Source organism: Bombina bombina, chromosome 8, assembly GCF_027579735.1.
Source record: "Bombina bombina isolate aBomBom1 chromosome 8, aBomBom1.pri, whole genome shotgun sequence".
NCBI lineage: Eukaryota > Metazoa > Chordata > Amphibia > Anura > Bombinatoridae > Bombina > Bombina bombina.
Window position 1 is genome coordinate 30,087,470 of NC_069506.1, and position 14,579 is coordinate 30,102,048.

Genomic DNA, 14,579 nt, shown 5'->3' on the forward strand with positions numbered 1-14,579 from the left:
ATCATTTAGACAGTTAAAAATGACTTGCTCTGTCTGAATCATGAAGGAAACATTTTTGGGTTTCAGGTCAATTTAAAGTGATGGTAAACTGTCCCATTTACAAAAACAGATCCGGAATGCAAGTGATTTATCAGCTGTAATGAAGACGCGCTATAACTTACTTTTTTATATCGATATGAAAATCAAATAGCACGCGCTCCGCCGCCCACTGCAAAAGTACATTTTTCTGTGAGCTAAAGGTTTGAACTGTTCTCCAATCAGGGATCTCCCCTTTGGGTGCCTTTTGTTGTAGCGTGAGCGCCACAGAGAACAATTCAAACCGTTAGTGGGTGGCAGACACGGGGGATTTGAATTTCAGATCAAAATTTAAAAAGTTAGAGAGCAACTTCCTTACAACTGATGAATTAAACTCCATCTAAAATATCACTAACATTCAGATCCGTTTTTATAAAGGGGAGAGTTTACCATCACTTTAATACATAATTTTACACTGTAACCGTACATTTAAAGAAAAAAATAGAATCAGATCTCACACATCTCGCGCTATATATATGCGTGGTGTGTGTGTGCGTGTGTATAGTGTGTGTGTGTATATAGTGTGTGTGTGTGTGTATAGTGTGTGTATAGTGTGTATCTATATCGCTATCTATATCTTTATATCTATATCTCAATATATCTATATCTACATCTCTATATTAGGTATGTGCATTTGGATCCTTCGTGAGGACCTGAATGCGGAAGAAAGAAACCACCCATTCCCTTCGGATAATTTTGTAGCTGGATTGATTTCTATAAACGATCCTACTCTAAGATATGGATTAGAACAAATCTTACAATGGGGATCTTTTACAGGAATCAATCCGGCTACGAAAACATCCGAAGGAAACGAGCGGCTGCTTACTTCTGCATTTTGGTTCCTCACGAAGGATTCAAATGAACATCCCTAATATCTATCTCCTCTATCTCTATATCTTTTTTTAATTTTAAATTGTTTTTTTATTTATTTTTTTGTCCTAAGAATTAAGCACACCTGGTTACCTAAAGTCTAAATTGTCCTAACTTCAGAACTAGGAAACCCTAACTGTTTATGGACCTCAGATCTGAGTAGGCCTTTTTAGCTACCTGTAGTACTCTGGGAACTGAGGAAGTGTGGTTATCTTTTGCACTATGATGTCTAACAAAACCTTATGTTGCTAAAAACTCTCCAATAATGTGCAATATATGGTACACTGGGACAGAAGGACTTGCTACCTATGTTACTCTGGTCTATGTAGCCTTTTCACCTACAATACTATGTGATCGATGGAAGCCTTTAATATCAGAGAAAGCCTTGCCACCAATTCTATAGTAGTATGTGAAGATCTATAACTATCAGAGAAAGCCTTGTCCCAATTCTATAGTAGTATGTGAAGATCTATAACTATCAGAGAAAGCCTTGTCCCCAATTCTATAGTATGTGAAGATCTATAACTACCAGAGAAAGCCTTGTCCCAATTCTATAGTAGTATGTGAAGATCTATAACTATCAGAGAAAGCCTTGTCCCCAATTCTATAGTAGTATGTGAAGATCTATAACTATCAGAGAAAGCCTTGTCCCCAATTCTATAGTATGTGAAGATCTATAACTACCAGAGAAAGCCTTGTCCCAATTCTATAGTAGTATGTGAAGATCTATAACTATCAGAGAAAGCCTTGTCCCCAATTCTATAGTAGTATGTGAAGATCTATAACTATCAGAGAAAGCCTTGTCCCCAATTCTATAGTAGTATGTGAAGATCTATAACTACCAGAGAAAGCCTTGTCCCAATTCTATAGTAGTATGTGAAGATCTATAACTATCAGAGAAAGCCTTGTCCCCAATTCTATAGTAGTATGTGAAGATCTATAACTATCAGAGAAAGCCTTGTCCCCAATTCTATAGTATGTGAAGATCTATAACTACCAGAGAAAGCCTTGTCCCAATTCTATAGTAGTATGTGAAGATCTATAACTACCAGAGAAAGCCTTGTCCCAATTCTATAGTAGTATGTGAAGATCTATAACTATCAGAGAAAGCCTTGTCCCCAATTCTATAGTAGTATGTGAAGATCTATAACTATCAGAGAAAGCCTTGTCCCCAATTCTATAGTAGTATGTGAAGATCTATAACTATCAGAGAAAGCCTTGTCCCCAATTCTATAGTAGTATGTGAAGATCTATAACTATCAGAGAAAGCCTTGTCCCCAATTCTATAGTAGTATGTGACGATCTATAACTACCAGAGAAAGCCTTGCCCCCAATTCTATAGTAGTATGTGACGATCTATAACCACCAGAGAAAGCCTTGCCCCCAATTCTATAGTAGTATGTGAAGATCTATAACTACCAGAGAAAGCCTTGTCCCCAATTCTATAGTATGTGAAGATCTATAACTACCAGAGAAAGCCTTGTCCCAATTCTATAGTATGTGCAGATATATAACTATCAGAGAAAGCCTTGTCCCCAATTCTATAGTAGTATGTGAAGATCTATAACCATCAGAGAAAGCCTTGTCCCCAATACTAACATATATATATATATATATATATATATATATATATATATATATATACATACACACACACACACACACACACATACATACACACACATAACTATACAATAGAATCTCATTGAGATGGTTGCTCATATGGCAAACATACAGTATTTGCTGGCAATAAGCAAGTGAATAAATAACATTGGTTGTTTTAATTATTAAAGAGCTCATTGATATTGATAAATAGCCACATAAGACATGGTCATACCCTGCATGCCGGGTGGCACCACAATTCCGGCGCTCCATGCTCCTCGTTCTCAACTTTCAGCTGCTGCCAAGTCCACGGCGCAGAGTGCATGTGCAGTAGCCAGGCATCTTTAAACAGCTCAAAAGACACAAAATGGCAAATGGGATGTGAGTAGCGGGTCTCGGAATAGTGGTTACAAACTCAGAATCTTACCGATGTATGGTTTAGGAATTAAAGGGACAGTATACACTTTCAGATTGTAATATAAACGTTTTAATTAAGTTTAGTAAAACAACTTTCCAATATACTTTCTGTAATTTAAGTCTGAAAAATGCAGGCTTCACAAGCTTAAAGCTACCACAAATCTGTCACTAATTTGTAGTTTATCATGAAGCCAAACTATTGGAGGACTACAGGAAAAAAATGTAATTACAAGGTGTTTACAGGCACTTTAAAATGGGACTTTAAAAAGCAGGCTGTTTCTTTAGCTACTCCCCTTAGTCTGATCTCATTTTTGCTCCTTTAAAATGTCATAAAACCCAAAAGAAATATTTCATGTTTCAGTTAGAGAATACAATTTTAAACACCTTTCTTATTTACTTCTATTATCAAATGTTCTTCATTCTCTTGGTATCTTTTGTTGAAAAGCAGGGACATGTGCTTTGTACTGGGAGGTGTGGCGCAGAGAACAAGAACGGACAATGGTGACACATTCACCTCCTTAGTATGACACACAGTGACCGAGCTATGTGGCGGGGTATGAGATTAAAGGAGGTGAATGTGTCACCATTGTCCGTTCTTGTTCTCCGCGTCACACCTCCCAGTACAAAGCGAAGTGCTTTATTGGCGTGACACATTGCACATGTTGTGCCAAACCGATATGTCAGGATACATACAGTATATAGTATAAGCCCAGTTCTAGAGCTACATCAGTTTAATTTAAGGGTGAATGTATGATAGGGTAGTTCTATCAGAACAGTGAATGTGACGTAGTTGCCTTGGAATGCATTTACAATGAGGAGTGCATGCGTGGTATGGGTTTGTTATTAGACAGCTGACGGAACGTCACTTCCATTCGCTAGTCTGATAGAACACAGGCCCATTTCTGGAGCACTATATAGCAGCAGTTTTGCAAGATTGTTATCCATTTGCAAGAGTACTAGATGGCAGAACTATGTCCTGTCAAGCAGTGCTTCGGACACCTAATTAGATATCTTCAACAAAAAATATCATGGGAACAAAGCAAATTTAATAACAGAAGTAAATTGGAAACCTTTTTTAATGTCTGCCTGACTCACAAAGTAAACTGTATTTCATATTACTTTAAAAGAACCTTATTTACTCAGCAATGAGCTAGTACCCATTAGACAGAACAGAGCAGAAGACCACCAATGCTCCTCCGTATGTATCTAACATTCATTTACATCAACGTAGAACAGCAGATGGCAATGAGGTTTCATTGAAGTTGGTGAATGAACAGATTGTCACTCTGCCAGCAAAGAGAATTCTGGGTAACCTGTAGAGCTCTTTTAACCCTTCACACATACTTCTCTGGTTGGCTGTCTCTCAGCCCCCAAATTAATGTTTCTCCCACAATTAAGACTGAAAATACAATTTTAAGCAACTTTTCAATGTATTTCTATAATCTAATTTGTTTCATTTTCTTTGTATCATTTGCTGAAAATCATAGCTAGGTAAGCACAGAAGCTGCTGATTGGTGGCTGCAAATATATGCCTCGTCATTGGTTTTCAGCTAGCTCCCAGTAGTGCATTACTAATCATTCAACAAAGGATACCAAGAGAATTAAAGGGACACTGAACCCAAATTTTTTTCTTTTGTGATTCAGATAGAGCATGCAATTTAAAACGACTTTCTAATTTACTCCTATAAGCAAATGTTCTTCATTGTCTTGGTATCTTTATTTGAAAAGCAAGAATGTAAGTTTAGATGCCGGCCCAACAACCTGGGTTGTTCTTGCTGATTGGTGGATACATTCATCCACCAATAAACAAGTGCTGTCCAAGGTTCTGAACTTTCTTTTTCAAATAAAGATAGCAAGAGAACGAAGAAAAATTGATAATAGGAGTAAATTAGAAAGTTGCTTAAAATTGCATGCACTATCTGAATCACAAAAGAAAAAAATTTGGGTTCAGTGTCTCTTTAAGCAAATTAGACAATAGAAGTAAATTGGAAAGTTGTTTAAAATTGTATGTATCTGAATTGGGAAAGAACAATTTTGAGTTTCATGAGATAAAACATAATTTATGCTTACCTGATAAATTCCTTTCTTCTGTTGTGTGATCAGTCCACGGGTCATCATTACTTCTGGGATATAACTCCTCCCCAACAGGAAATGCAAGAGGATTCACCCAGCAGAGCTGATATAGCTCCTCCCCTCTACGTCAGTCCCAGTCATTCGACCAAGAATCAACGAGAAAGGAGTAACCAAGGGTGAAGTGGTGACTGGAGTATAATTTAAAAAATATTTACCTGCCTTAAAAACAGGGCGGGCCGTGGACTGATCACACAACAGAAGAAAGGAATTTATCAGGTAAGCATAAATTATGTTTTCTTCTGTTATGTGTGATCAGTCCACGGGTCATCATTACTTCTGGGATACCAATACCAAAGCAAAAGTACACGGATGACGGGAGGGATAGGCAGGCTCATTATACAGAAGGAACCACTGCCTGAAGAACCTTTCTCCCAAAAATAGCCTCCGAAGAAGCAAAAGTGTCAAATTTGTAAAATTTGGAAAAAGTATGAAGCGAAGACCAAGTTGCAGCCTTGCAAATCTGTTCAACAGAGGCCTCATTCTTAAAGGCCCAAGTGGAAGCCACAGCTCTAGTGGAATGAGCTGTAATTCTTTCAGGAGGCTGCTGTCCAGCAGTCTCATAGGCTAAACGTATTATGTTACGAAGCCAAAAAGAGAGAGAGGTAGCAGAAGCTTTTTGACCTCTCCTCTGTCCAGAATAAACGACAAACAGGGAAGAAGTTTGACGAAACTCTTTAGTTGCCTGCAAGTAGAACTTGAGGGCACGAACTACATCCAGATTGTGTAGAAGACGTTCCTTCTTTGAAGAAGGATTTGGACACAAGGATGGAACAACAATCTCTTGATTGATATTCCTGTTAGTAACTACCTTAGGTAAGAACCCAGGTTTAGTACGCAGAACTACCTTGTCTGAGTGAAAAATCAGATAAGGAGAATCACAATGTAATGCTGATAACTCAGAGACTCTTCGAGCCGAGGAAATAGCCATTAAAAACAGAACTTTCCAAGATAACAATTTTATATCAATGGAATGAAGGGGTTCAAACGGAACACCCTGTAAAACGTTAAGAACTAAGTTTAAACTCCATGGTGGAGCAACAGCTTTAAACACAGGCTTGATCCTAGCTAAAGCCTGACAAAAGGCCTGGACGTCTGGATTTTCTGACAGACGCCTGTGTAACAAGATGGACAGAGCTGAAATCTGTCCCTTTAATGAACTAGCCGATAAACCCTTTTCTAAGCCCTCTTGTAGAAAGGACAAGATCCTAGAGATCCTAACCTTACTCCAGGAGTAACGTTTGGATTCACACCAGTATAGGTATTTACGCCATATTTTATGGTAAATCTTTCTGGTAACAGGCTTCCTAGCCTGTATCAGGGTATCAATAACCGACTCAGAAAAACCACGTTTTGATAAAATCAAGCGTTCAATTTCCAAGCAGTCAGTTTCAGAGAAGTTAGATTTTGATGTTTGAACGGACCCTGTATCAGAAGGTCCTGTCTTAGAGGTAGAGACCAAGGTGGACAGGATGACATGTCCACTAGATCTGCATACCAAGTCCTGCGTGGCCATGCAGGTGCTATTAAAATCACTGATGCTCTCTCCTGTTTGATTTTGGCAATCAATCGAGGAAGCAGCGGGAAGGGTGGAAACACATAAGCCATCCCGAAGTTCCAAGGTGCTGTCAAAGCATCTATCAGAACCGCTCCCGGATCCCTGGATCTGGACCCGTAGTGAGGAAGTTTGGCGTTCTGGCGAGACGCCATGATATCTATCTCTGGTTTGCCCCAACGTCGAAGTATTTGGGCAAAGACCTCCGGATGAAGTTCCCACTCCCCCGGATGAAAAGTATGGCGACTCAAGAAATCCGCCTCCCAGTTCTCCACTCCCGGGATGTGGATTGCTGACAGGTGGCAAGAGTGAGACTCTGCCCATCGAATTATCTTTGATACTTCCATCATTGCTAGGGAGCTTTTTGTCCCTCCCTGATGGTTGATGTAAGCTACAGTCGTGATATTGTCCGACTGAAACCTGATGAACCCCCGAGTTGTTAATTGGGGCCAAGCCAGAAGGGCATTGAGAACTGCTCTCAATTCCAGAATGTTTATTGGAAGGAGACTCTCCTCCTGATTCCATAATCCCTGAGCCTTCAGAGAATTCCAGACAGCGCCCCAACCTAGTAGGCTGGCGTCTGTTGTTACAATTGTCCAGTCTGGCCTGCTGAATGGCATCCCCCTGGACAGGTGTGGCCGATGAAGCCACCATAGAAGAGAATTTCTGGTCTCTTGATTCAGATTCAGAGTAGGGGACAAATCTGAGTAATCCCCATTCCACTGACTTAGCATGCATAATTGCAGCGGTCTGAGGTGTAGGCGTGCAAAAGGTACTATGTCCATTGCCGCTACCATTAAGCCGATCACCTCCATGCATTGAGCTACTGACGGGTGTTGAATGGAATGAAGGACACGGCATGCATCTTGAAGTTTTGTTAACCTGTCCTCTGTCAGGTAAATCTTCATTTCTACAGAATCTATAAGAGTCCCCAAGAATGGAACTCTTGTGAGAGGAAAAAGAGAACTCTTCTTTTCGTTCACTTTCCATCCATGCGACCTTAGAAATGCCAGAACTAACTCTGTATGAGACTTGGCAGTTTGAAAGCTTGAAGCCTGTATTAGAATGTCGTCTAGATACGGAGCTACCGAAATCCCTCGCGGTCTTAGTACCGCCAGGAGGGCACCTAGAATCTTTGTGAAGATTCTTGGGGCCGTAGCCAATCCGAATGGAAGAGCTACAAACTGGTAGTGCCTGTCTAGGAAGGCAAACCGTAGATACCGGTGATGATCTTTGTGGATCGGTATGTGAAGGTAAGCATCTTTTAAATCCACTGTGGTCATGTACTGACCCTTTTGGATCATGGGCAAGATTGTCCGAATAGTTTCCATTTTGAACGATGGAACTCTTAGGAATTTGTTTAGAATCTTTAAATCTAGGATTGGTCTGAAGGTTCCCTCTTTTTTGGGAACCACAAACAGGTTTGAGTAGAACCCTAGTCCTTGTTCCGACCGCGGAACCGGATGGATCACTCCCATTAATAACAGATCTTGTACACAGCGTAGAAACGCTTCTTTCTTTATCTGGTTTGTTGACAATCTTGACAGATGAAATCTCCCTCTTGGGGGAGATAATTTGAAGTCTAGAAGGTATCCCTGAGATATGATCTCTAGCGCCCAGGGATCCTGAACATCTCTTGCCCAGGCCTGGGCGAAGAGAGAAAGTCTGCCCCCCACTAGATCCGGTCCCGGATCGGGGGCTCTCGATTCATGCTGTCTTTGGGGCAGCAGCAGGTTTCCTGGCCTGTTTGCCCTTGTTCCAGGACTGGTTGGGCTTCCAGCCTTGCCTGTAACGAGCAACAGCTCCTTCCTGTTTTGGTGCAGTGGAGGTTGATGCTGCTCCTGTTTTGAAATTCCGAAAGGGACGAAAATTAGACTGTCTAGCCTTAGCTTTGGCTTTGTCTTGAGGTAGGGCGTGGCCCTTACCTCCTGTAATGTCAGCGATAATCTCTTTCAAACCGGGCCCAAATAAGGACTGCCCCTTGAAAGGTATATTAAGTAATTTGGACTTAGAAGTAACATCAGCTGACCAGGATTTTAGCCACAGTGCCCTACGTGCCTGTATGGCGAATCCTGAGTTCTTAGCCGTAAGTTTGGTTAAATGTACTACGGCCTCCGAAATGAATGAATTAGCTAGTTTAAGGACTCTAAGCCTGTCCATAATGTCGTCTAGCGTATATGAACTAAGGTTCTCTTCCAGAGACTCAATCCAAAATGCTGCCGCAGCCGTAATCGGCGCGATACATGCAAGGGGTTGCAAAATAAAACCTTGTTGAACAAACATTTTCTTAAGGTAACCCTCCAATTTTTTATCCATTGGATCTGAAAAGGCACAGCTATCCTCCACCGGGATAGTGGTACGCTTAGCTAGAGTAGAAACTGCTCCCTCCACCTTAGGGACCGTTTGCCATAAGTCCCGAGTGGTGGCGTCTATTGGAAACATCTTTCTAAATATTGGAGGGGGTGAGAACGGCACACCGGGTCTATCCCACTCCTTAGTAACAATTTCAGTTAATCTCTTAGGTATAGGAAAAACGTCAGTACTCGCCGGTACCGCAAAGTATTTATCCAACCTACATAGTTTCTCTGGTATTGCAACGGTGTTACAATCATTGAGAGCTGCTAAGACCTCCCCTAGTAATACACGGAGGTTCTCCAATTTAAATTTAAAATTTGAAATATCTGAATCCAATCTGTTTGGATCAGAACCGTCACCCACAGAATGAAGCTCTCCGTCCTCATGCTCTGCAAGCTGTGACGCAGTATCAGACATGGCCCTAGTATTGTCAGCGCACTCTGTTCTCACCCCAGAGTGATCACGCTTGCCTCTTAGCTCAGGTAATTTAGACAAAACTTCAGTCATAACAGTAGCCATATCTTGTAATGTTATCTGTAATGGCCGCCCAGATGTACTAGGCGCCATAATATCACGCACCTCCCGGGCGGGAGATGCAGGTACTGCCGCGTGAGGCGAGTTAGTCGGCATAACTCTCCCCTCGCAGATTGGTGAAATTTGTTCACATTGTACAGATTGACTTTTATTTAAAGTAGCATCAATACAGTTAGTACATAAATTTCTATTGGGCTCCACCTTGGCATTGGAACAAAAGACACAGATATCCTCTGAGTCAGACATGTTTAACACACTAGCAATAACTTGCAACCTGGTTATAATCTTTTTTATCAAAAACGTACTGTGCCTCAAAGAGGTACTTAAACGATTAAATGATTAAATGACAGTTGAGATAATAAACTGAGAACAGTTATAGCATCAACTTTAAAACAACACAACTTTTAGCAAGGGTTTTGTTCCCATTAGTAAGATAACATAACTAAATTTGACATAAAAATTATTGAGTAACGTCTTTATCCACAGTCAATATAAAAAATTCTCACAGCTCTGCTGAGAGAATGTACCTCCCTTCAAGAAGTTTGAAGACCCCTGAGATCTGTCAGAGATGAACCGGATCATGCAGGAAAAATAATAGCTGACTGGAAATTGTTGATGCGTAGCAAAGAGCGCCAAAAACGGCCCCTCCCTCTCACACACAGCAGTGAAGAGAAACGAAACTGTCACAATTCAAAATAAACTACTGCCAAGTGGAAAATAAAGCCCAAACATTTATTTACTCAGTACCTCAGCAGTGTAAACGATTCTACATTCCAGCAAAAACGTTTAACATGATATAAAACTTATTAAAAAGATTAGTGACCTTTAACAAAGTAGTTCCGGTGAAGTACCATTCCCAGAATACTGAAGTGTATACATACATGTCATTATAACGGTATAGCAGGATTTTCTCATCAATTCCATTCAGAAAATAAAAAACTGCTACATACCTCAATGCAGATTCATCTGCCCCTGTCCCCTGATCTGAAGCTTTTACCTCCCTCAGATGGCCGAGAACAGCAATATGATCTTAACTACTCCGGTTAAAATCATAGTAAAAACTCTGGTAGATTCTTCCTCAAAGTCTGCCAGAGAAGTAATAACACGCTCCGGTGCTATTATAAAATAACAAACTTTTGATTGAAGTCATAAAACTAAGTATAATCACCAAAGTCCTCTCACACATCCTATCTAGTCGTTGGGTGCAAGAGAATGACTGGGACTGACGTAGAGGGGAGGAGCTATATCAGCTCTGCTGGGTGAATCCTCTTGCATTTCCTGTTGGGGAGGAGTTATATCCCAGAAGTAATGATGACCCGTGGACTGATCACACATAACAGAAGAAATACATGCGATTTACAGAGCACTATCGAGTAGTAATAAATTATTGCTGTGAGTTTCTAGAGCCTGCACAGACTATAACAGGAGGGTTGCTGTGAGTTTCTAGAGCCAGCACAGACTATAACAGGAGGGTTGCTGTGAGTTTCTAGAGCCTGCACAGACAATAACAGGAGGGTTGCTGTGAGTTTCTAGAGCCTGCACAGACAATAACAGGAGGGTTGCTGTGAGTTTCTAGAGCCTGCACAGACTATAACAGGAGGGTTGCTGTGAGTTTCTAGAGCCAGCACAGACTATAACAGGAGGGTTGCTGTGAGTTTCTAGAGCCTGCACAGACAATAACAGGAGGGTTGCTGTGAGTTTCTAGAGCCTGCACAGACTATAACAGGAGGGTTGCTGTGAGTTTCTAGAGCCTGCACAGACTAGAACAGGAGGGTTGCTGTGAGTTTCTAGAGCCTGCACAGACTAGAACAGGAGGGTTGCTGTGAGTTTCTAGAGCCTGCACAGACTAGAACAGGAGGGTTGCTGTGAGTTTCTAGAGCCTGCACAGACTATAACAGGAGGGTTGCTGTGAGTTTCTAGAGCCTGCACAGACAATAACAGGAGGGTTGCTGTGAGTTTCTAGAGCCTGCACAGACAATAACAGGAGGGTTGCTGTGAGTTTCTAGAGCCTGCACAGACTATAACAGGAGGGTTGCTGTGAGTTTCTAGAGCCTGCACAGACAATAACAGGAGGGTTGCTGTGAGTTTCTAGAGCCTGCACAGACTATAACAGGAGGGTTGCTGTGAGTTTCTAGAGCCTGCACAGACAATAACAGGAGGGTTTCTGTGAGTTTCTAGAGCCTGCACAGACTATAACAGGAGGGTTGCTGTGAGTTTCTAGAGTCTGCACAGACTAGAACAGGAGGGTTGCTGTGAGTTTCTAGAGCCTGCACAGACAATAACAGGAGGGTTGCTGTGAGTTTCTAGAGCCTGCACAGACAATAACAGGAGGGTTGCTGTGAGTTTCTAGAGCCTGCACAGACTATAACAGGAGGGTTGCTGTGAGTTTCTAGAGCCTGCACAGACTATAACAGGAGGGTTGCTGTGAGTTTCTAGAGCCAGCACAGACTATAACAGGAGGGTTGCTGTGAGTTTCTAGAGCCTGCACAGACAATAACAGGAGGCTTGCTGTGAGTTTCTAGAGCCAGCACAGACTATAACAGGAGGGTTGCTGTGAGTTTCTAGAGCCTGCACAGACTATAACAGGAGGGTTGCTGTGAGTTTCTAGAGCTGGCACAGACAATAACAGGAGGGTTGCTGTGAGTTTCTAGAGCCGGCACAGACTATAACAGGAGGGTTGCTGTGAGTTTCTAGAGCCTGCACAGACTATAACAGGAGGGTTGCTGTGAGTTTCTAGAGCCTGCACAGACTATAACAGGAGGGTTGCTGTGAGTTTCTAGAGCTGGCACAGACTATAACAGGAGGGTTGCTGTGAGTTTCTAGAGCCTGCACAGACAATAACATGAGGCTTGCTGTGAGTTTCTAGAGCCTGCACAGACAATAACAGGAGGGTTGCTGTGAGTTTCTAGAGCCGGCACAGACAATAACAGGAGGGTTGCTGTGAGTTTCTAGAGCCTGCACAGACTATAACAGGAGGGTTGCTGTGAGTTTCTAGAGCCTGCACAGACAATAACAGGAGGGTTGCTGTGAGTTTCTAGAGCCTGCACAGACTATAACAGGAGGGTTGCTGTGAGTTTCTAGAGCCTGCACAGACAATAACAGGAGGGTTGCTGTGAGTTTGTAGAGCCTGCACAGACTATAACAGGAGGGTTGCTGTGAGTTTCTAGAGCCTGCACAGACTAGAACAGGAGGGTTGCTGTGAGTTTCTAGAGCCTGCACAGACTATAACAGGAGGGTTGCTGTGAGTTTCTAGAGCCTGCACAGACAATAACAGGAGGGTTGCTGTGAGTTTCTAGAGCCTGCACAGACAATAAATGGAGGGTTGCTGTGAGTTTCTAGAGCCTGCACAGACTAGAACAGGAGGGTTGCTGTGAGTTTCTAGAGCCTGCACAGACAATAACAGGAGGGTTGCTGTGAGTTTCTAGAGCCTGCACAGACTATAACAGGAGGGTTGCTGTGAGTTTCTAGAGCCTGCAGACTAGAACAGGAGGGTTGCTGTGAGTTTCTAGAGCCTGCACAGACAATAACAGGAGGGTTGCTGTGAGTTTCTAGAGCCTGCACAGACAATAACAGGAGGGTTGCTGTGAGTTTCTAGAGCCTGCACAGACTATAACAGGAGGGTTGCTGTGAGTTTCTAGAGCCTGCACAGACAATAACAGGAGGGTTGCTGTGAGTTTCTAGAGCCTGCACAGACTATAACAGGAGGGTTGCTGTGAGTTTCTAGAGCCAGCACAGACTATAACAGGAGGGTTGCTGTGAGTTTCTAGAGCCTGCACAGACAATAACAGGAGGCTTGCTGTGAGTTTCTAGAGCCAGCACAGACTATAACAGGAGGGTTGCTGTGAGTTTCTAGAGCCTGCACAGACTATAACAGGAGGGTTGCTGTGAGTTTCTAGAGCCGGCACAGACAATAACAGGAGGGTTGCTGTGAGTTTCTAGAGCCGGCACAGACTATAACAGGAGGGTTGCTGTGAGTTTCTAGAGCCTGCACAGACTATAACAGGAGGGTTGCTGTGAGTTTCTAGAGCCTGCACAGACAATAACATGAGGCTTGCTGTGAGTTTCTAGAGCCTGCACAGACAATAACAGGAGGGTTGCTGTGAGTTTCTAGAGCCGGCACAGACAATAACAGGAGGCTTGCTGTAAGTTTCTAGAGCCAGCACAGACTATAACAGGAGGGTTGCTGTGAGTTTCTAGAGCCGGCACAGACAATAACAGGAGGCTTGCTGTAAGTTTCTAGAGCCAGCACAGACTATAACAGGAGGGTTGCTGTGAGTTTCTAGAGCCGGCACAGACAATAACAGGAGGCTTGCTGTAAGTTTCTAGAGCCAGCACAGACTATAACAGGAGGGTTGCTGTGAGTTTCTAGAGCCGGCACAGACTATAACAGGAGGCTTGCTGTAAGTTTCTAGAGCCAGCACAGACTATAACAGGAGGGTTGCTGTGAGTTTCTAGAGCCGGCACAGACAATAACAGGAGGCTTGCTGTAAGTTTCTAGAGCCAGCACAGACTATAACAGGAGGGTTGCCGTGAGTTTCTAGAGCCGGCACAGACTATAACAGGAGGGTTGCTGTAAGTTTCTAGAGCCAGCACAGACAATAACAGGAGGCTTGCTGTAAGTTTCTAGAGCCAGCACAGACAATAACAGGAGGGTTGCTGTAAGTTTCTAGAGCCAGCACAGACTATAACAGGAGGGTTGCTGTAAGTTTCTAGAGCCAGCACAGACTATAACAGGAGGGTTGCTGTAAGTTTCTAGAGCCAGCACAGACTATAACAGGAGGGTTGGGCTATCTTAATTCTATAAAACATGTTGAGATCTGTGCATAGTCTAAAAGGGCTAGTTAAGTAAAAAATAGTTTGCATAAAAAATTGTTTAAAAATTGTTGGCAAGTGATTTAATTTTTTTTCCAAAAATAAGCAAAATGACTTGCTTAGCTCCCCTTATCAGTGTTTAATTTAAGAAACACAGGCATTGTTTGTTTGTATTTTAACCAAGTTCACAACAGCTTACTTGCTTCTAGGTATGCTCCAGCAGATAATG

At 42.4% G+C, this 14,579-nt stretch overlaps 1 protein-coding gene across 1 annotated transcript in view; it reads right to left on the reverse strand.

Moving 5' to 3' along the window:
* FBXO42 (F-box protein 42) overlaps positions 1–14,579 on the reverse strand; it is a 114,678-nt gene that overhangs the window by 3,082 nt on the left and 97,017 nt on the right. Inside the window, exon 9 of the mRNA XM_053690258.1 lies at positions 2,783–2,899. Coding sequence (XP_053546233.1) covers positions 2,783–2,899 — 117 coding nt within the window. The remainder of the gene's footprint in view (positions 1–2,782; positions 2,900–14,579) is intronic.